The 22,859-nt window shown below is 39.8% G+C and overlaps 1 protein-coding gene across 8 annotated transcripts in view; it reads left to right on the top strand.

Annotated features, from left to right (window-relative positions):
• The window catches only part of ABCG2 (ATP binding cassette subfamily G member 2 (Junior blood group)), a 138,353-nt gene that overhangs the window by 112,935 nt on the left and 2,559 nt on the right, over positions 1 to 22,859 (top strand). For all 8 annotated transcript variants that reach the window (XM_057309863.1, XM_057309861.1, XM_057309862.1 and 5 more), the window contains 7 exons: positions 3,334 to 3,485; positions 4,910 to 5,014; positions 5,967 to 6,214; positions 12,069 to 12,151; positions 16,646 to 16,735; positions 17,898 to 18,022; positions 18,537 to 18,691. In XM_057309863.1, coding sequence (XP_057165846.1) covers positions 3,334 to 3,485; positions 4,910 to 5,014; positions 5,967 to 6,214; positions 12,069 to 12,151; positions 16,646 to 16,735; positions 17,898 to 18,022; positions 18,537 to 18,691 — 958 coding nt within the window. The remainder of the gene's footprint in view (positions 1 to 3,333; positions 3,486 to 4,909; positions 5,015 to 5,966; positions 6,215 to 12,068; positions 12,152 to 16,645; positions 16,736 to 17,897; positions 18,023 to 18,536; positions 18,692 to 22,859) is intronic.

Here is a 22,859-nt window from a genome sequence, read left to right as displayed (position 1 = left end):
CAAGAAACAAGGACACTCTCCTACATTACCACCTTCTACCCTCCCAGCCGGGAAGTCTACCTTGCTGCCATCACCGCCATCCAACCCACAGACTCCAGTTGGACTTCATCAGTTGTCCCAGAAGTGTCTCTTTCTCTTTTCTGGCTCAGGATGTTCTCCAGAAACACTTGTTTAAATCTTTTCTAATCCTGACCCATTTTTCAGTCTTTCCTGGCTCTCACGTCCTTGTCTGTCTTCAAGAGTACATTTCATAGAGTGGCCTTCAACCTGGATGCATCCAGTGTTTCCTCATGACCAGGCTCAGGCCATGAATTCTTGGCGGGAGTACCACAGAAGTGATGCTGTGTTCTTCTGCATAAATCAGGGGCTGCCTGATTTTGACTTCTGCCACCGTGGGTGATGTTCATGACCATCACCTGGTCATGTTGGTAACTGCTGGGTTTATACCTGCTGTGAAGTAACTATTTTTCCCTTTGTAATTGGTTAGTATTTGAGATAATGGGGTATTGTGTCCATACCCTATTCCTCACCAAATCTCCACCCACCAGTTTTAGCATATGCTAGCAATTTCTGCCTCCATCGATTACCGGTACGATGGTTGCCAAGTGATTTTCTGTTTACATCATTCTTTCTACATATGTTAGTTGGCATTCTACTGTAAAGAATTTTCCTCCTTCTCTATTCATTTATGTTTCCTCATATTCTTATTTTAGTCAGTGGATCAATGGATTATATAATCTGTTATTCTTATTTATTTTTATGATTAAATTAACCCTGATTTTGCCATTGGAAGCCCCTTCAGTCTGACTTTTGTGTCCTTTTGACATGTCCCCTAATCATTCTTCAAGAAATTCTTTACTTTATGTTCTGCAAGATGTTCCAGGCTCATCTTGTACTTTTCCCATGTCAGATGTTTCTCTGGGGAGTCCCGGTACCTTCTGGTGTAGTCAGAATTTAGAAACCAAGATCTGATTACTTAGTGTGCTCACTGCTCCTGCAGTTTCATTGCTTCCAGACCAACTTAGCAGGCACACCTAGGAAATGCTTGTGTACGTGTGCGTGCATTATGTATGTGCATATATAACACAGAAATACGTTCCTATATTTTTTTATTAAAGATTTTAAGTAATCTCTACACCCAATTTGGGCCTCGAACTCACAACCCTGAGATCAGGAGTCTCATACTCCATGGACTGAGCCAGCCAGGTGCCCCTATTTCTATATTTTGTATGGAAAATATGTAAAATATTAATTTATTACATATATATATATGGTTTGAATAGAATGATACATGCAAACATCTGTAACATCACTGTTAGCATGTGTATATTAAAAAACCCATGAATGCATAATATTTCCAATCCAGTCTAACGCTTGAATGTTCTTTTTAGTCTTTGCCCTTTCCATATTTGTAAGTGATTTTTTAGACAGGCAACAACTTAGCTGTCATTATTTCAATATATTTACTTACTTGCTAAACCAAGTAACTTAATTGTTAAATATAACTAATCTCCTAGTCACTGTGGCCATCCCCTCCGCTCATCGCCTCTGGGACTGCTCCCTACCACCCCAATTTTTTTAAAAACGCCACACACATCTTCATATGACATCCCCTCCTTGTTATTACCTTGCTTCCTCAGATGCTCATGCCCTCATGAGCAAGTCTCTATGCTAGGATAAGAAGAAATGGGCAGATTTTAGACATCTTAAGTTTGAGATGGCAGTTGCACATTTAAGTGAACATGCCAAGTAATGGGTCTGGGGTTCATGTTCTGTTAGGGAATGCATGATATTTTTGTGATCTGTAAGTGTGTTAACTGTTCATTAGAGAATGGTGGATTCCAGAATGTAGAATACCGGACTGTGTTGTGTTTTATCCTGTTTTGCGCTGGTTAGCACACAGGCATCTTTCCTTGCGCTGGAAGGCTGTAACCTGGAATTTCTCACACTCCACTGTGCACTCTAATCATTGGGGTCTTGTTAACATCAGATTCTGTTTCTGCAGCTCTGAGATGGAGTCCGAGTCTATGTGTCTCCTAGGAGACACTGATACTAATACCATTGGTCCTCAGACCACAAGGCTGTCACACTGAAGCCCGTCCCTACTTCTAGTCCTTCACCGGCTCTTTCTTGCCCTCAGCCTAAAGTTGCAGCTTCTGAGTGAAGGGATTTGTCTTGGGCTTGTTTTGGGGGGCGGTCTCTTTTCCTAGCTTCTTCCCCACCCCCCCCCCCCCCCGCCCCGATCCCCATGCACACGTCCGGGCTCTGCAATGACACAGAATTACTTGTAGTCTCCTTAGTAGATCTTGTTATTGCAAACTTTGTTGGCCATCTTCCTTCTGCTTGACTACATTTTCTCTTCTTGGCTTACTCTGGCTGGCCACATTGATGCGCTTCTTTCATTATCTTCACACTGGCTTATGGTCTTCCATTTTACTTATAAGGAATCCTCAGCTTCTTTTATTCCACACTGTACTGAAATTGTTGGATCTGCTGGCCTGATCCTTGAGGCAGAGCAAGCTTGTACCCACTGGCATGTAGTAGGTGCTTAGAAAACACTTAAATGGACCTGCTACCTCTCATAAAATATTTTCAGTAATGACAGGTTTTCAACAGTGATTTTGGCCTTCGTTTCTTTTCTTCATGAGTGGTACCTCCTGTGTAAAGGCAGTTTAGTAATGTTTTGGCCTCGAAATCAGACCAGGGATCAGATCCCAGCCCTGTGCCTTACTAACTGTGACAGGGCCAGTCGCTCAACCCTCCAAGTCTTAATCGGTAACATAAAGGTAATAACAATCTTGGTACTGCCTTGTAGCAGTATTGTGAGAATTGAGATAAGTATGAAAGTATGTAGCAAAGACATAGTAAGTACTCAGTAGTATTAATTGTATCATTAGGGCAAAAGAATGAAAACCAATTCCTAAAGAGCTAGGAGATTTAAATGATCAGTGACAACAGGGCCTACAACCATCATTTTAACATTTAGTCTATGGTATGTTTCCATACTTGAGTGTACATACGGGTTATCTGGGTGCTTGTTAGAAATATGGAGTCACTAGGCCCAGTAGGTCTGAGAAGACTGTCCAGGGATCTGCCTTTTTCATTAATATTCTGGTTGACATCAACTGCCCATGGAACACACTTTAGAAACCCCAGTGTTTTCATAAAAGCACTGAATTTAGGTCCCCTAACTATCAGATAATATGAAATGAGAAGTTAGTAAGAGAAAATCAAGTCGAACTAAGAACAGATGATCTGAAGGCAGGAATAAAGTTGTCATGATGTTCAAGTTTCAGATGGTTAATGACTTTTATTTTTTCGCTTTTAACTTAGGATGTCTGAACACGGACGAACAATCATCTTCTCCATTCATCAGCCTCGTTATTCTATCTTCAAGTTGTTTGACAGCCTCACCCTGTTGGCCTCAGGAAGACTCATGTTCCACGGGCCTGCCCGGGAGGCCTTGGGGTACTTTGCATCAGTGGGTATGCTTGACTTTTTCACACAGTAAGATCCTTTCTTAATAGAATCCTGAAAGAGCAAAGGCGGTGTCTAGGAGTGTTGTTGGGTCTTTGAGTAGACATACCGTGGCTTCTGCCACTCCAAAACTTCTTCAGTTCGTTTGGTGCTAGAATACAGTGCTAGCTTGTTCTTCAGGTCTCTTTCCTGTCCTGTCTGACTCTGCCTGCATATGTGTGTATGAAGATTTCTGTGGGGCCCATATTGATCCTCTTCCTAGTTCTGGCGACCTTTCCCTAACGGTTCTGTAAATAAGTTGGACTCATAACCAGTTATCTGTCAGTCAAACATTTTTGGAAAGGCCCAATAATATCCCCAAATAGTTTGTCTTCTTGTCTAAGTTATGGCTCAGGCTTCCTCACTTTATTCCCTTGTGTGGGATGTTGGTCTGCTTTGGTGGGGGTTCATGAAGATGCTACTTAAAATTTTCTAGCAGCATTAAGTTACGGATTTAGGCCTCAAGAAGGGATGAGTGATTTACCAGTCAACAGAATGACTCATCCTAAGTCTTACTTTGAGGGGCCAGCACTTCTGGCAGTTTTGGGCTGCCTGGTTCTATTTAGAATGCAAATACATAATTTTTTTATGACTCATGCCGTCTGTTTCATTTTGGAGATATTTGGATGGGATTATAAATGGTGCTCCATGACTCCAAATATAGTTTTAAATATTCACTAGTCATCTTTTAAAATTTTTATTTAATCTTTCTCCTTCAAAGGTAACAAGCGCACGCAGGTCTAGGGAGTTTAGGGGCGATGAAGCCGATAGACTGCAGGCCAAGTGAAGTTCAGAGGAGCACGCCGCAGGCAGTGGAGATGAGCGTTCCCCTGGCCGTGCGGTCACATTCTCTTGGGAGTGCTGCTCTGGGGATTTGCTCTCTATCTTGGGGTTTTGACAGCACAACAGATGATCGTTTTAGGCCCCAGGTGAACTGGGGGGACAGAACACAGCCCTGGCCTCTCCCAAGTGCATTCTTTGCTTGAGGAGCAGTAGTCCTAGCTACAGCTTTTTTTCTCTTTAACTTAGTTTTTTTTTTTCCCTTGGGCCTATATGTAGATTTTTGAAGCAGTTCTGATAAGCATCAGAGCTTGCTGATAGCTGTTCAGATCTCATGAATTACGATGGATAAGGACCAGGTATTAACTTTAGACTTTTGGGGAGTTCAAGGTGGGTTTTGAGTATGTTGTTTTTCCGGAAGAAAGAGCATTGTTGAAATATCATGTGATTGAATATATAAAAAGAAAGCGTAAATCAGTGAAAGGAGAAGAAAAAAAAAGATGAAGGAGAAGTTGATTCTCTTCCCCTGCCTCACCTCTCTCACTGCTGACAGTTGAGTTTTTGCTTTCTAAGCCCATCAAGTGTGTATACCTGAGTTGCCTTCTTTTTGTAGGTTACCAGTGTGAGCCTTATAATAACCCTGCAGACTTCTTCCTGGACGTCATTAACGGAGACTCGTCTGCTGTGATACTAAACAGAGAGGACCAAGAGGGTGAAGGTGTGTGAATCTGTTGAGAGTCACAGATTATTGCCTAATTGAGTTGGCTGAAGTTTAGCAATGTGACAATAAAGCATGGCTTTGTGGATTTTTATTAAAGCCGTCCTCTGAGAACAGTTGTGTCGGTCCACTTGCGCTGCCATAACAAAGATACCATAGACTAGGTGGCTTAAACAATAAACATTTATTTCTCACGTTCTGGAGCTGGAAGTCCAAGGTGAAGGTATCTATAGACTCGGCGTCTGTTGAGAACCCGCTTCCTGGTTCAATGATGGGTGACCATCTTCTCATTGCCTCCTCACATGATGGAAGTAAAAGAAGGGCCTCTTCTAGAAGGGTTCTAATTTCATTTATGAGGGCGACACTCTCATGACTTAATCACCCTTCAGATATCATCACGTTGGGGATTCGGTTTCAGCATATAAATCTTGAGGGGAACACAAACATTCGCTCTATAGCACTGGTCAGCATACAGTTTGTTTTCCGTGATTGCTATGTTTTTTACTTAATGTATAAATGAGTATTTCTGTGATAGTGTCACTTCTAAGGGGAATTTTCATTAAAAAAATGCCCATTGTTTATATAATGTTTTGAAATAAGAAACTTGGCAATTTATATATTTGCATATAGAAGAAAACAAGGATCAAGTGTGTATATTAGGAATTACAACTCCCTCTGGTAAGAAGTCTGTTTTAAAAGAATTAGGGTTCAAATGTTATAGTTAGGAAAATGTCAGTAGGTTTGCTGTATTCATAATTTTATGGAAACGGTTGGCCAATTAACTATATTTTTCTAATACTGTAAAGCAGTGACAGATCTAATAATTTTTTATACTCAAGTGTTAGAATTAAGATGTCAGGGAAGAACCTAAGAAAGGGGTTACAGAAAAATAGCTAAATCATTGTCATTTTATGAATAATGTTTCCCTTCTTTATCCACTTTTATTCCAAAGTCAAGGAGACTGAAGAGCCTTCCAAGAGAGGTACTCCACTTATAGAAAAAATAGCTGAGTTTTATGCCAAGTCTGACTTCTGCAGAAAAACGAAAGATGAGTTAGATCAACTCTTAAAGGGTCAGAAAAGGAAGAGCTCAGCCTTTAAGGAGATCACCTATGCCACCTCCTTCTGTCATCAACTCAGATGGATTTCCAAGCGTTCATTCAAAAACTTACTGGGTAATCCCCAGGCCTCTATAGCTCAGGTAACCTGACAGATTCTTCGGGTCATGCTGGGACCTACTCATGTGGGAACATTAGGGTTCTGATATAATCTATTTTAGGATTATGCTTATCTTCTACTCAAGCTTCCATTTATTTATCCCACTGTGTTTGGGATATAAGAAGAGCCAACAGAACAAGCGAAACCCCGTGAAATTTTTACCTACGGAAGACTCTTTTTTGGTGTGGGTTTTTTGTTTTGTTTTGTTTTTGACTACGTAATTAAGAATTTTTGTTGATTTAGACTAGCTGTAATGGGTAATCTTTGTCGAAAAATCTTTTCTTCAAAATTTGTGAAATAAAGGAAATGTTTAGCCACATTTAGGGTTTTCTGGTGGCTGCACACGTTTGTTTCCTGACTCATTCAGCAAGTTCTCATTGACCGTGTGTGGCATTTTGGGGACTTGTATACAGCAGTGAACAACATGGGTGAAAGTAAAACCCCTGTTCTCATAGAGCTTGTTTTCCTATGAGGCGTGACAAATGACAAATTCATACAGTAATGAACTCGATAGCAAGTCATATGGTAAAAGGAGCTCTGGAGAAAGTTTAGGCACAGTGGGGGAGAAAGGAAGAGGAGAGAGAAGGAAAGGAGAGTGGGAGAGAGCAGAAAGGGGTTGATTGCATTTGAAGTCAGGTGGTCAGGGAAGCCTTCATCTAGACTCCCTGAATGCACCTGAAGGTCACAGGGGTCAGCTGCTGTCTCAGGGAAGAGTCTGTGTGCAAGCGCTCTTCCCCATCATTGACCTTCCTCATTTAGGGGTTCTCATTTTAGGAGAGCACTAGGTACCTAAAACAGTTGTCAGTTAACACAGCATAGTAAGCAGGCTTGAATTCAGTTAAATAAGCATATTCACTGTCAGATTAATAACTTTCTTTTGCTGAAGAGGAAATCATGTTCTTTTCCTCTTTGGGCTGGCTCTGTTGGCAGTTGTTGATTACTACCCCTTTATTGTCCTGTTATTCTCAGGTGCTCTGTCCGACAGAACCCTAGTATTCCCTGTTCATTGGTCCATCCTTTCTAAGGAAATCTGTTTAGCCAGTTCTTTTGGGGCTGATTGATTTTATTTATTAGCAGTCATTGAATTTCTGTTGAATACCAAAGATGGCATGTTGTTGGCACTAATAAGATATTACTGATTTCTTGGGGCACCTGGGTGGCATAGTCAGTTGAGTGGCCAACTCTTGGTTTCAGCTTGGGTTGTGACCTCAGAGTTGTGGGATTGAGCCCCAAGTTGGGCTCCACGTTCAGTGTAGAGTCTGCTTAAGACTCTCTCTCCCTTTGCCTCCCCACCTCCCGCCCCATGTGTGCGTGAGATCTCTCTCTCTTTCTCTCTCTCAAATAAATAAGCTTTTTTTTTAAAGATTTTATTTCTTTATTTGACAGAGAGAGAGAGAGAGAGACAGTGAGAGAGGGAACACAAGCAGGGGGAGTGGGAGAAGGAGAAGCAGGCCTCCCCCTGAGCAGGGAGCCCGATGCAGGGCTTGATCCCAGAATGCTGGGATCGTGACCTGAGCCCAAGGCAGACGCTTAACAACTGAGCCACCCAGGCGCCCCTAAATAAGTCAATCTTAAAAATAAAAAAGATATTATTGACTTCTTACCACATGCACCATAATTTTCATACTTCAGTACTGTTGCCTTTTAAGTATTAGTACCAAGAATCTCTATCCCTCTTTGAGACATACTGCTAATTGCTCCAAATATTTTTGCTACTATTATTTTGTATTTGTCAGAATATGAACACTTCTTTGTACTATCAATCACAGTTAAATTTTTATTCTTTTAGAATAGATTTGATATCATTTGGAAACAAGTCTGATAAATAAGGTGAACCTTGTTTACCCATTGTTCCAACAGTGAGATAATGTAATGGAGTTGATTCTTTAGTGTGATTTATACATTAATTTTTTTACTTGAAAAATAATGTAAATTTTCTCTTTTTTCTGAAAGTGGTTTGTAAGTGTCTTGTCCAGGTCACATGTATAGTAGTTCTGGGCTGGATGTGATTAGAATGTGGAGTCGTTCTTTCTTTTTTTTTAAAGTTTTTATTTAAATTCTAGTTAGTTAATATACAGTGTATTATTAGTTTCAGGTGTACAACATAGTGATTCAGCAGTTCCATACATCACCCAGTGCTCATCACAAGTGCCCTCCTTAATCCCCATCACCCATTTCACCCATCCCGCACTCATCTTCCCTCTGGTAACCATCACTTTGTTCTCTATAGTTACGAGTCCGTTTCTTGGTTTGCCTCTCTCTCTTTCCCCCATGATTGTTTTTGTTTCTTAAATTCCACATATGAATGAAATATGGTATTTGTCTTTCTCAGACTGTCTTATTTCACTTAGGATAATACTCTCTAGCTCCATCTATGTTGTGCAAATGGCAAGATTTCATTCTTTTTTAGGATAAGTAATATTCCATTGTATATATACCACATCTTTATCCATTCATCAGTTGATGGACACTTGGGCTCTTTCCGTAATTTGGCTATAGTAGATAACGCTGCTATAAACATAGGGTTGCATGCATCCCTTTGAATTAGTGTTTCTGTATTGTTTGGGTAAAAAATAATAATAGTAGTGCAATGGCTGGAGTCATAAGGTAGTTCTATTTTTAACTTTTTGAGGAACCGCCATACTATTTTCCAGAGTGGCTGCACCAGTTTGCCTTCCCACCAACAGTGCAAGAGGGTTCCCCTTTCTAGAGTGTGGAGCTATTTCTAATACAGCATGATTCTGCATCTTTTGTTGCTAGGCTTCCTTCAGCTGCAGACCCAGGCCTAGTGCCTCCAGGTTGCATGTTTACCCTACTTGTCTCCTCAGTGAACTCAGTTCCACAAAAGGAGTCCTAACAATGCTCAGATTCATGGCAGTCTCTTAGAACAAAGATAGAACATTGCATTTCTCTGAGCATTACCTGTTCAGATTTGTACATACTGGAATGTTACCTTAGGACAGGTAAAGGGCTGGATAGTATATACTTTTGACTTTTCAGGCCATGTGGTCTTTGTCTCAGGTGGTCAGCTCTGCTATTTGAGCAAGAGAGGAGCCATAGATAATACATAAACAAATGAACGTAACTGTGTTCCAATAAAACTTCACTGATGGACACAAATTAGAATTTCATTTAAATTTCATGTGGCGAGAAATAGTCGTCTTCTTTCACTCTTTTTGTCCCCCAACCATTAAAAAAGTGGTAAAACCCGTTCTTAGCTAGAGGGCTGACCAGAAATAGGACACAGTCCATATTTGGCCTGTGGACCCTGGCTTGCTGACCTTTGCCTTAGTGTTTTTAATCTTGTATATACATTTACTTCTTAAAGTGTTCGAATGTGAGGCTATTAAACTGTTACGGCTTCCTGCTGATAAATCTCATATTGCTAATATTACAGCCATCCTTAGATTTCAACTAGTCATTTATGTGATTCAGACTTTGCTTCTGATAATGCCATTTGACCAAAGGTTGTATTTGGACGATCTGGGAGTAAATGGATCATCTGTATGAAAGGCTTTAATGTCCCTTTAATGTGCCATGGGTTTTTCTGATCAAATCAATTTGGAAAACACTGTCATAACTCTTAGAGATTCATTTTACCATTGGCATATTTAATATGTGACTATGGATTTGTTTTTTGAGTGATGGCCATAATTATCCCTCAGAACTTACCTTGAGATACCTTGCTAAACACGTTTGGACAAGACAGAATAACATATTTAGAGAATTTTTTTTTTCCCTTCTGTTCAAAACAGAGACCAGATGCACAGAACTCAGAGGTAGTGACTTTGTGCCCTCTGTTGAGCAACGTTTAGCTTGTTTGTTTGTTTTTTCTTTTCTGTAATGCAAGAAAGAATAACCTAGATGCCCCTTTTGAAGGCATGACAAAATTACAAGATTAATAGTTTTGTCAATGTGTTTGAAAGCTGACTTGAAAATACTTTTAGAACTTTGAAACCTTGAGCAAACATCCTAATGATAAGACTGACAGTCTGTTAGTATAAGATAGCAAATATTTGAATACAAAAGAAACTTTTAGACTGCCTGTTTTAAAAAGTCTGAACATTCTTAAAGTTCTGTTGTCTGAAAGTAGAGACTCGTCCGTCATCGTTTATTCTGGGAGCTTGATCTGTTGGCACGAAGTGCAGTATATTCTGAGGGTAATGAAAATTATACCAAGGTAATTTTTTCCAAATTTCAGACTGTCTTATTAGCATGGGAATTTTGAAGACATCTCACATCATACTTTTTTTCAGACTGTGGTCTTCACAAACTAGTCTTCATAGATCATGGGCCTCTTTTCTAGTTTGGTTTGCTTCATGCCAAAATAGGCTTGTAAAAAATTTCAAGTCTCGATACCATCACACTGTTGTAGTACTGAAAAAAAAATTTTTTTTTTTAACTTTGAAGGTTCTGAGGTACATGGTGGGATATTTTGTTTTCTTTTGATGATATTTCTTCTATTTTTATATTTAATACAATATAAAAGTACAATAAGTAGAATTTTCTTAAATAAATTCTGTCACAGTGTAACCCTTAATCCTTTGCTTAGAAGTGTCTGTAGGAGACATTTTGTCAATCTTTAAAACAAAAGTGATGTTTATGTGGTCTTCTTGGGAGTCCTCAAACAGACTGAGTAAGCGAATGTAGGTAAGAGTGGCCAAGAATAGGCAGCGTATTAGTTCTACACTGTTGGCTGTAGGCCCTTGGACTGAGGTTGCTAGAGAAGCCGTGTCAAGAGAATGGGTAGTGGAAGCATTTGAGTTCCCTCAGAGAGAGCTGGCTCAGAGCCTTGGTGGCAATGACATTGCACTTTTCCAGTGCGGGCATGCCCTGCCCCCTGGGTCAGGTAGGCAGTCCGCTTACCCCTGCTTCCTTATCACGCAGAGTAACATTGTTAGAATTTTTTTATGTGTGCTTGAAAAAATTTATTTATTTATAATAGTAAGAGTAAAGATATCCTGTTTTTAGTTGTACCTCTTTTTTTTTTTTTTTTTTAAAGATTTTATTTATTTATTCGACAGAGATAGAGACAGCCAGCGAGAGAGAGAACACAAGCAGGGGGAGTGGGAGAGGAAGAAGCAGGCTCCCAGCAGAAGAGCCTGATGTGGGGCTCGATCCCATAACGCCGGGATCACGCCCTGAGCCGAAGGCAGACGCTTAACCGCTGTGCCACCCAGGCGCCCCTAGTTGTACCTCTTGAATATAAAACTGCATGTTCACTAGGACAAAAGGTTGAGAGTTCAGGTCAGGACTCTTATCTATTTGGACTTTATTCCTCAAATGACTTAGCCAGGCACTTGCATTATTCCCTTATGGTAGCCTGAACTGGACCTTGAACTGGCCTGGTGAATCACTGGGAGGAACCATAGCATTCCAGGAGTCTACTGTGTTCTGTTGGCCTCCCCAACACACAGATCGATTATTTTTTCATTTAGAATTTAGTCTAGGGGCGCCTGGGTGGCTCAGTCGTTAAGTGTATGCCTTCAGCTCAGGGCGTGATCCCAGCGTTCTGGGATCAAGCCTCACATCAGGCTTCTCTGCTGGGAGTCTGCTTCTTCCTCTCCCACTCCCCCTGCTTGTGTTCCCTCTCTCCCTGGCTGTTGTCTCTATCTCTGTCAAATAAATAAATAAAATCTTAAAAAAAAAAAAAAGAAAGAAAGCAGTCTAATAACCTACACTGTTTTATATTCACCCAAGGACTTTTTCTGAATCACTTGAAGTACCTATCTCCATGGAGAAATTTGGTTATGTAGCCTTTACATCTTATAATAATAAATGGTGGGTTAAGTTTTTACCTTTAATTAAAACTTGTTTTTCTTTTTCTTTTTGAAAAGATAATTGTAACAGTCATCCTGGGATTGGTTATAGGTGCCATTTTCTATGATCTAAAAAATGATCCTACAGGAATCCAGAATAGGTAAGTAAATTTGGATCTTGACTTTGAGGAAGTGCTATTACATCTTTCCAGCTAATGAAAATCCATTAAGAATTTGATTTTGAGACAAGTACAGGGTAAACTGAGAAGTAGGATAAGTCAGTGAATTGCAGGTGGAGTGTGTGTGTGTGTGTGTGTGTGTGTGTGTGGTGGTAATTTATACAGATTATACAAGTAATTAATTTTACCTTCCTAACCAGTTTTAAGTGCACAGTTTAGTGACGTTAAATACATTCACATTGATTTTTTAAAAGATTTTATTTATTTATTTAGAGAGAGCACACGAGCGGGGGAGGGGCACAGGAAGAGGGAGAGAGAGAATTTCAAGCAGACTCTGTGCTGAGTGCAGAGCCTGATGAAGAGCTTGATCTCGTGACCCTGAGCTCATGCCCTGAGCCAAAATCAAGAGTCAGATATTTAACTGACTGAGCCACCCAGGCACCCCAATTATTGTGCAACTATCACAGCCGTCCAGCTCCAGAACTCTTCATCTTCCCAAACTGCATCTCCGTACCTGTTGAACAATAATTCCTCATTCTTCCTTTCTTTAGTGCCTGGAAGCCACCATTATACTTACTGTCTCTGAATTTGACTACTCAAGGTACTCATATAAGTGGAATCATACAGTATTTGTCCTTTGGTGACTGGCTTATTTTCCTTAGCATAGTATCTTCAGGGTTCATCCGTGTTGTAGCATATGTCAGGATTTCTTTTCTTTTAAAGCTGAATAATATCCATTGTATGGTTGTACCATATTTTGTTTGTGCATTTCTCTGTCCTTGGACACTTGGGCTATTTCTACCTTTTGGCTGTCGTGAATGTTGGGGAGGAAGAATTTCATCTGCCATTCAAAGTCCTTCTGGTAGGACTGAGAATCACATTGACATGAGACAGATTAACAGGAGAAAATTTAATAGCACGTGTACTGGGAATTCACACAGACATGCAAATTCCAAAAGCAGTGAGACAACATGATGCTTATATGAGCTAAGGAGAAGGGTGGGTAGGGTAAAGCAGAGAAAGGCCTTAGCAGGAAGGTAGGAGATGATGTTTGGAAAACAAAGGTTGCCCTCTTATGCAAATAAGTTTCTTAGGCAAAGAGGCATCTTTCTTAATAGCTCTCTTACTGGTACAGGCTCTCCTTTCCAATGTAAATTTAGGCAGTTGAGGGGGAGATAAGAAGCTTTTTTTTTTTTTTTTAATTTTAATTGACAGAGCACAAACAGGGGGAGCTGCAGACAGAGGGGAAGGGAAAAGCAGGCTCCCCACCAAGCAGGGAGTCTGATGCAGGACTCGGTCCCAGGACCCCAGGATCATGACCTGAACCGAAGGCAGATGCCTAACCGACTGAGCCACCCAGGTGCCCTGAGATAAAAAACTTCTCCTGAGTCTGCCAGGTCTTGATTGCTTTTAACGCAAAATAATTTTCATGGCAATGTTACCCATCTTGGAGTGGCCTGCCCTTTGCCCCTAATTGAGCAATGCTGCTGTGAATGTGGAAATATCTGTTTGAATCTCTGCTTTACATTCTTTTGGATTTATACCCAGAAGTAGAACTACTGGATTATTTGGTAATTCTATGAAATAGTCTCATCTTCCACAGCAGCTGTAGCATTTTGCATTCCTACTGGCAGTGCACAAGGGTTTCAGTTCCTCTACCACCTTACCACCCTTGTTATTTTCTGTTTTTTTTTTTTTTTCTTTTCATAATAATAATAACCATCCTAATTGGTGTCAGGTGATAGCTCACGTGGTTTTGATTTGCATTCCCCTAATGATTAGCGATGTTGAGAACCTTTTCATGTGTTTATCGGCCATTTGTGTATCTTCTGTGGAGAAATGTCTATTCAAATCCTTTGCCTATTTTTTAATTGGATTTTTAAATTGTTGAATGTAAGTGTTCTTTATATATTCTGGATATTAATCCCATATCAGGTATAAATTTGCAAATATTTTCGGACATTCTGTAGGTTGTCTTTTCACTGTTGAGAGTGTCCTTTGATGCACAAAAGTTTAAAATTTTGATGTAGTCCAGTTTATCTGTTTTTTTCTTTTGTTGCTTGTAAATATTTTTTTTTTCTATTTTATGATTTGTTTGCCATGGGAGCTGGATGACACTCAGGTTTTTCTGTTATATGGTTAGCACTTATGTTAGTTTACCTCACCGAGTTTTAGTCACCATGTACCCTTAAAAATATTTTTTCATGATGAGACTTTGTAATGGGCTCTGGCATGCTCTGAAAAAGACTGCAGAGTTCTCCTTGTACTTCATGTAGAAAGCTGTTCTGTGCTGGGCGCTGTGCACTGTGTTTTAAACCATGGACTCAGGCTTCTGCCCCAAGGTGGGGGGGTGGCTATTATCCCCCTTTACCCATAAGGATATGAGGAAACTTGCAGGAGCTTAAGTGGAATCTGTGGTGTTGTGTGATTATTTATGAAAGAAAGAATAAGCATAAAAGTCAATTCCTCACTCAAGTAAAATAAATGATCTCCTGTATGGACTCAGATAGTGTTGCTCTGCATTGAGATTATTATGGCAGCTTATTTCCAGAGTTGTGTCACTGTTTTTCTCTTTCCTTTCCCTGAAGGGTGTGGTGTTCTCTCACTCGTTTCCAAGCTTGCTAGTAATTGATGATTTATACCCATTATAGATGCCATATTTGTACCAAGTACAGAATATAGGTCACAGGATCTTTTGCCCGGGGACCTTTTGTATTGTGCAGTGGGAAGTATTGTGGTGACAGCTAAACAAATTAGTATCTATTAAGAGAAAAGATATTTTAAAAAATATTTGGATTAATAAGTAGATATTACAGACGGATTACTAGCTTGAAAAGAATTAGAATACCTTAAATTCTTTAGCAATAAAAACTGTATGTACTATAAAATAAACCATATGATTTAGAAGTAATGTCAGTATCTACTAGTTCAGAATCATGATGAATATAACAGTGTTGTTAGACATAAGGCTTAACCAATTGAGCTGAATTGTTGCATGTCCCATCTTTCTTTCCTTCTTCTTGTTCTTTTTTTTTTTTTTTTTTGCATGTCCCATATTTCTGAAATTAGTTTTTACTTTGCTAGTAGGCTTACTTATGTGGAAAAAGTTGCATAGCTGCCTGTGTACTGGATCTGGCTATTTTCCGTTCATTAATTATTGTATAAACATTCACTTTTAAAACAGTCTGTTCTCTAAATCCATTCTTTCTTTATGTTTTGGTGTTAAAAACAATTACTGAGTGTCTATGGACTTTTTTTTTGAGGGGCTGTACATTTGGGTTTATATTTTTAAAAATGTTCTCTCTTATTCTTGTGTCATTTAAATGATGGGTCACTTCAGCTCTTTCAGTGTCAACTCACATCCTCAATGTCAATTAAATGGTTTGGTTATGAATGGAAGCCCAAGACCTTTTCGGGAATGTTGGCATGCTTTCATAAAATGCGTATGTCTATCAAAGCGTAGATTACCTGTGACTTTCCTTTTAAAGCCTTAATTATTTTACTGAGAAAGAAGCATTGGTAGTCTTCCTTTTCTTACAGGTATGCAAATAAATTTTTCTTTTATAAGCATCATTTTGTTTTCTTTCTTGAGCACGTTGGAAACCATTTGGTGATGGCTTGTCAAGGATATCAAGGTGCTACTGACAGCTGTGTGGTGGAGATATATAATAAGGGGTCGATTGAGGTTTTCCTCTACTGTCCTTTTGCCTCCTCATGTCTTAGTTTCTTCTTTACTTTAAAAAGGTGGCTAATAGAGGTTTTTAAACTTTGCAGGCTTTATTTGGTTCACTATTTCTCTGTTCATACATTAGGAATGATACTTGTTTTTGTTAGTTAAAATTCAAGATGATAATATTTTTATGACCTATGTATTCACCAGCACAGACTGCCTTCACAAAGAACCATAGACTGAGAGGCTTAAACAACAGTGTAAACAACAATTTCTTACACTTCTAGAGAACAGGATACATCCATGGTCCGTTTCAATGAGAGCTGTCTTCCTGGCTCGCAGGTGGCTATCTTTTTGCTGTGTCCTCACATGGCAGAGAGAGAGAGTGTGCACTCTGATGTCTGTCCCTTTTCTTTTAAGGGCGCTAATCCCACTGTGTGGGCCCTACCCTCATGACTTCATCTAAATCTAATTACCTCCCAAATACACTGTCTCTAAATATCATCACATTGAAGGTTTGGGCTTCAACATAGGAATTTGGGGAGGAAACAGTTCAATCCAAAGCAACCCAGGTCCATGACTTCCAGACTGTGCCCTGTGAAGTCCCAGGGGTACCACTGTGGATACACAGGTATGGTGGGGAGAAAGCCGATGAGGCCCATACTTCCCTCTGTTTTAACCAGAGCAGTTTCTATTTCATGTAATAAAGTATCATTTGAGGAGAGAGTTTTGAGGTTAGAAAATTGATTTGAGAATGTTTCATTGACTGCAGTGCTTCCCCCCCCCCCCCACTTCTCTCATTGCAGAGCAGGGGTGCTCTTCTTCCTAACGACCAACCAGTGTTTCAGCAGTATATCAGCTGTGGAGCTCTTTGTGGTTGAGAAGAAGCTCTTTATGTGAGTAGGTCTCTGTTCTAGGAAGGGGGCTGTCCGTCAAACTGGTCATATCCAGTATTGGACCACAGCCTGGTTCCTGGGGATTGCCAGTGTTTATTGAGGAAATTGAGAAAAAGTAGCTAGAGGTTGGGAGGACAATCATGAGCATGTGGGGCTTGATGCCAAGGGAAAAGGAGTTGAAGATTAGGGCAGAGCCAGCAAATCCAAATGCTGCAGAAAAAGAAGTGATAAAGGGGCTAAAAAGGAGTTTTTGTTTTTAGCAAATGAGAAGTTGTGATGGCCCGCACAGGAAAAGTGAGAGGGGCTTGGTAGAGAGAAAGTAGTGGGTTGAACAGTAAATATAAGGTGTGGAGGTCAAGTTGAGAAAGAATGTGGACCCAACTTAGCCCTCAACGGGAGGGGAATGGAAGGAGCCAAAGGATAGCCTTAAAATAAAGTAGGGGCTGTTCTGTTTCTTGTCTTTTTCAGAGTTGGAAGAGATTTGCCTATATTTACATGCTGAGGAAAGGATCATTCCAGAGGGAAAGAATGATATTGGTGGAGGAGTTTGGAATTACAGGAGGAAGATGTCAGGAAGAGGAAGGGATCTAGAACTGGAGAGGGAAGGAAACAGTATTTGATAGCTGACAGGGATGTGTGGTTGAAAGGCATGATTGTTGAAGGAGGAAGTGCCATTTTCTTTTTTATCACGAGAGTGGGAGAAGTGATCCAAAGCTGCATTAGAAAGCTCAGAGGATAGCAGAGCCAGCTGCTTCATAATCAGAAGTGGGGAGAAAGTAAAGCCTCTACCATAACTGAGCCCAGCTACTGGAGTGCTGTTCTCTAAGGAGAGCCAGTGTTCGAAGAGAGGGAGGAGATGCAGATCTGCTCACTGGGAGTGGGTGCTCAGGGGGCAGGATGGATGGCACCCAGAGGGAGTTCTATAATGAGAAGAGCTGTATCGCACAGACTCGTGTGGGGGTGACATCACAGAGGAGGCTCGCACCCAAGATGGTAGGTGGAGGATTGATGCTGACAGGATGGAGGCCGGGGGTTTGCCTCAAGGATGTGAGAAGCTGTAGGCATTAGACCCCTGGTGGTGGTGGAAGTCTGTAGACACACAAGCAGCCCAGTCTGGTCTCTGCCTTCCTCAACTAATGTAAGACGAATTTTTCTTTTTTAGACATGAATATATCAGTGGATACTACAGAGTGTCATCTTATTTCTTTGGAAAACTGTTATCTGATTTACTACCCATGAGGATGTTACCAAGTATTATATTTACTTGTATAATATATTTCTTGTTAGGTAAGCAATATGACAAAAGGTTTGTGTCTTTAGTCTTGGATATGAGGGCAAGCCGTTGAAATCACTGGGAGGTCACGTAACCTTCTTCCCAATTTCTTTACCTAACGCAGTTATAGCAAACAGTCATGTGGCGATGTTTGGGTAAAACAAATATGCTCTTGACAAGTTTCGTTCTTAGAAGAAAAGGCAGTAGAATTGGGGCCAGTTATGTTGCCTGGAGCTCTCCATCTCAGGCACTCAGAAATTGTTAATAATTACAAATAAAGGAGCAGAGGTGTTACACAGAAATGTACTTATGCAACAAGTATAAAAAAGAAACTTTATGATAACTTTATACAGTAAGATGGGGGGCTGGTGATGAAATTGGTGACTCAAGGTGGTTGGATAGAGGATGAATTTTCTTGGTTTTGGTATTAGTTTCTCAAAATATTATAGTGCTTTGCGCAGTAAGCAATCCCAAATACACAGTTACCTAGGCAGTTGGATTCAACCCTCTCTTTTCTTCCCAACTAAGGCTTGAAACCAGTTGTGGAGGCCTTCTTCATCATGATGTTTACCCTTATAATGGTGGCTTATTCGGCCAGTTCTATGGCACTGGCCATTGCAGCAGGCCAGAGTGTGGTATCCATAGCGACACTTCTCATGACCATCTCCTTTGTGTTTATGATGGTGAGTAGGAACTGTGCCTCTCTAAGAAGTAATTATTTCCCCTTGTGTTTTCCCACAAATTTACCTGTTACCTAAAACCTGCTTTGAGGATTCTGTAAATGGGATTCTCTGCCTTAAGGAGACCATGTATTGAGGTATAGCTTATATTAGAGAATGTACAGATTTTTCTTGACATTACCCAGCCTTTTTGGCTACTCTTCCAATATCATTGCTATAACTTTAGTTAACATTTTGTTATAAATGAGTTTTTAAAAGATGCTTCTTGGTGACATATAGTGAAACATTGATAAACTGGAACTTCAAAAACCAAACTAGACTTTAGACCAGAGACTGTAACAAGAGAGGAAGAAGGGCACTATATCATAATAAAGGGGACAGTCCAACAAGAAGATCTAACAATTGTAAATATTTATGCTCCCAATATGGGAGCATCCAAACATATAAAACAATTAATAACAGACATAAAGGAACTCATTGATAATAATACAATAATAGTAGGGGACTTTGACACCCTACTTACAGCAGTGGACAGATCATCTAAGCAGAAAATCAACAAGGAAACAATGGCTTTGAATGACACACTCTACCAGACGGACTTAACAGATACATTCAGAACATTTCATCCTAAGGTAACAGAATACAGTCTTTTCAAGTGCACATGGGACTTCTCCAGAATAGATCACATACTAGGTTACAAATCAGTCCTGAATAAGTATAAAAAGATTGAGATCATACCATACATATTTTCTGACCATAACGCTATGAAACTTGAAGTCAACCGCAAGAAAAAATGTGGAAAGACCACAAATACATGGAGGTTAAACTGCATTCTACTAAACAATGAATGGGTCAACCAGGAAATCAATAAATTAAAAAATTACATGGAAACAAATGAAAATGAAAACACAACGGTCCAAAATCTATGGGGTGCAGCAAAAGCAATCTCAAGAGGGAAATATATAGCATTACGGGCCTACCTCAAGAAGGAAGAAAAATCTCAAACAACCTAACCTTATACCTAAAAGAGCTAGAAAAAGAACACCAAATGAAGTCTAAAGCTAGCAGAAAGAAGGAAATATTAAATAGTAGAGCAGAAATAGATGATCTAGAAACTAAAAAAAAAAAAAAACCCCAGTAGAGCAGATCAATGAATTCAAGAGCTGTGTTCTTTGAAAAAATTAGTAAAATTGATTAACCCATAGCCAGACTTATGAAAAAGAAAAGAGAAAGGATTTAAATAAATAAAATCACAAATGAGAGAGGAGAAATAACAACCAACGCCACAGAAATACAAATAATTACAAGAAAATTAGAAAAATTATATGCCAACAAATTGGACAATCTGGAAGAAATGGGCAAATTCCTAGAAACATATAAACTACCAAAACTGAAACAGGAAGAAAGAGAAAACTTGAACAGACTGATAACCAGCAAAGAAATTGAATCAGTAATAAAAAATCTCCCAACAAATAAAAGTCCAGGGCCAGATGACTTTACAGGGAAATGCTACCAAACATTTAAAGAAGAGTTAATACCTTTTCTTCTCAAACTATTCCAAAAAATAGAAATGGAAGGAAAACTTCCAAACTCATTCTACAAGGCCAGGATCACCCTGATTCCAAAACCAAAGACTCCACTGAAAAAGAGAACTACAGGCCAATATCCCTGATGAACATGGATGCAAAAATCCTCAATAAAATACTCACAAACCGAATCCAACAGTACATTACAAGAATCATTCCTTACGATCACGTGGGATTTATTCCTGGGCTTCAAGTGTGGTTCAGTATTTACAAATCAATCACCATGATTCACCATGTTAATAAAGACAAGGATAAGAACTATATGATCCTCTCAGTTGATGCAGAAAAAGCATTTGACAAAGCACAGCATCCCTTCTTGATAAAAACCCTCAACAAAATAGGGATAGAGGGAACATACCTCAACATCATAAGGGCCTTATACAATAAAGCCACAGCCAGTATCATCCTCAGTGGGGAAAAACAGAGCTTTTTCTCTTTGGTCAGGAACAAGACAGGGATGTCCACACTCACCACTGTTATCTAACATAGCCTCAGCAATCAGGCAACAACAAGAAATAAAAGGCATCTAAATTGGTAAAGAAGAAGTAAAACTTTTACTATATGTAGATGACATGATACTCTCTGTAGTAAACTCAAAAGACTCCACCAAAAAATTGCTAGAACTGGCACATGAATTCAGTAAAGTCACAGGGATACAAAGTCAATGTGCAGAAATCTGTTGCATTTCCATACACCAATAATGAAGCAGCAGAAATAGAAATCAAGGAATCGGTACATTTACAACTGTACCAAGAACCATAACCATCCAGTGATTATACTACTAGGTATTCACCCAGAGTGGGGAAAATACTGATTTGAAGGGATCCATGCACCCCTATGTTTATAGCAGCCAAACAATATCAACAATAGCCAAATTACGGAAAGCGCTCAAATGTCAATTGACTGATGAATGGATAAAGAAGATGTGGCATAGTTACAGACTGGAATATTACTCAGCCATCAAAAAGAAATGAAATCTTGCCATTTGCAATGATGTGAATGGAGCTAGAGAGTATTATGCTGAGTGAAACGAGTCAGAGAAAGGCAAGTACCATATGATTTCACTCCTATGTGGAACTTAAGAACCAAAACAAATGATCACAGGGGGAAAAAGAGAGGCAAGCCCAGAAACATACTTAACTATAGAGAGCAAACTGATAGTTGTCAGAGGAGAGGTGGTTAGGGGGTTGGGTTAAATAGGAGATGGGGGTGAAGGAGGGCACTCGTGATGAGCACCAGGTGCTGTACGGAAGTGCTGAATCACGAAGTTGCACACCTGAAACAAATATTAGAGTGTATGTTAACTAATTGGAATTGAAACAAAAACTTCTAAAAAACCCCCACAAAAACCAGAAGAATTTTGATTGTAAGATTCCCTCATAAAAATGACAGGTTAATGACCCAACTTTTGTGCTAGTGTTAGAGAACCGTTGACTTCTTTAAGCAGTAACTTAATGGTTTGGTCAGATTTGCTCCTCTCCAAGGGAATAGCTAAGCTCCATGAGAAATAGAACAGTTTGCAGTGTGGGTAGTCTGTCTTGGGTCCTGTATTTTGAAAAGGGGTGTTTTAAAAATACCGTAAGGTTCCAAAGCCCACACAGTACTGTGTCTCCTCCTTTCTGGGTTCCTGACATTCTCTTCTACCAATATATTTCTGCTTACCTTTTTTTTTAATGGTTACCGAAGCCTAACCTTACATATCCCTTAATTTTACCTGTACATGGATGAATCAGTAGGCAAATCAGCTAGTTGCCCCTTAACTAAATCAAGTGAACAGGAACGTTTAGCCTGTTTACTTAATACACGTGTTCTTTTTGCTGGAGTAGGAGAAGATGTCTTTCTTTTTTTTTTTTTTTTTTTTAAAGATTTTATTTATTTATTTGACAGAGAGAGAGACAGCCAGCGAGAGAGGGAACACAAGCAGGGGGAGTGGGAAAGGAAGAAGCAGGCTCCTAGCGGAAGAGCCTGATGTGGGGCTCGATCCCGTAACGCCGGGATCACGCCCTGAGCCAAAGGCAGACGCTTAACCGCTGTGCCACCCAGGCGCCCCAGAGAAGATGTCTTTAAAAGCAGCGTAACTAGCACAAATTTTTGCCAAAGTTTAAGTCTTCCATTTCTGAGTTTGACATCTACCAATCTAAACATTATTGGAAAAGTGATAAACCTTGCATATATTTTCTATCATCCAATAAATAATGTGTCATCAATTTATAAAAATGTTTTGTGTGATAGATGCTTCACTTTATTATTATTTAAAAGTTTGTAGATAGATCCTTTAAAACCAGTCATAAAACCATATTTTCCTCAGAGATGCTGTGTGTCCTCTGTTAAGGACCTGGTTAAGTCAAGTTCAAAAATATGTAGTCCCTCCAGCAACCTCGTCATTGTTATGTCTGCCCCAGCCGGCTAGAAGCTTTAGATGAACCTCTTCTCACATGGCCGTCTGTTGCTGGCACAGTCCGCCCTGGGATCTTCACTGTAATACTGCTCTTTGGTAGCTTTAAATGAAGGTATTCACCGTATTTTACGTTGTTCTTCATCCTGTTACTCCGTATGTCAGTCCCAGGCTTTGCGTTATTGTAAGC

Source organism: Ursus arctos, unplaced genomic scaffold (assembly GCF_023065955.2).
Source record: "Ursus arctos isolate Adak ecotype North America unplaced genomic scaffold, UrsArc2.0 scaffold_9, whole genome shotgun sequence".
In the NCBI taxonomy this organism is placed as follows: domain Eukaryota; kingdom Metazoa; phylum Chordata; class Mammalia; order Carnivora; family Ursidae; genus Ursus; species Ursus arctos.
This window is presented reverse-complemented; position numbering and strand designations above follow the sequence as displayed.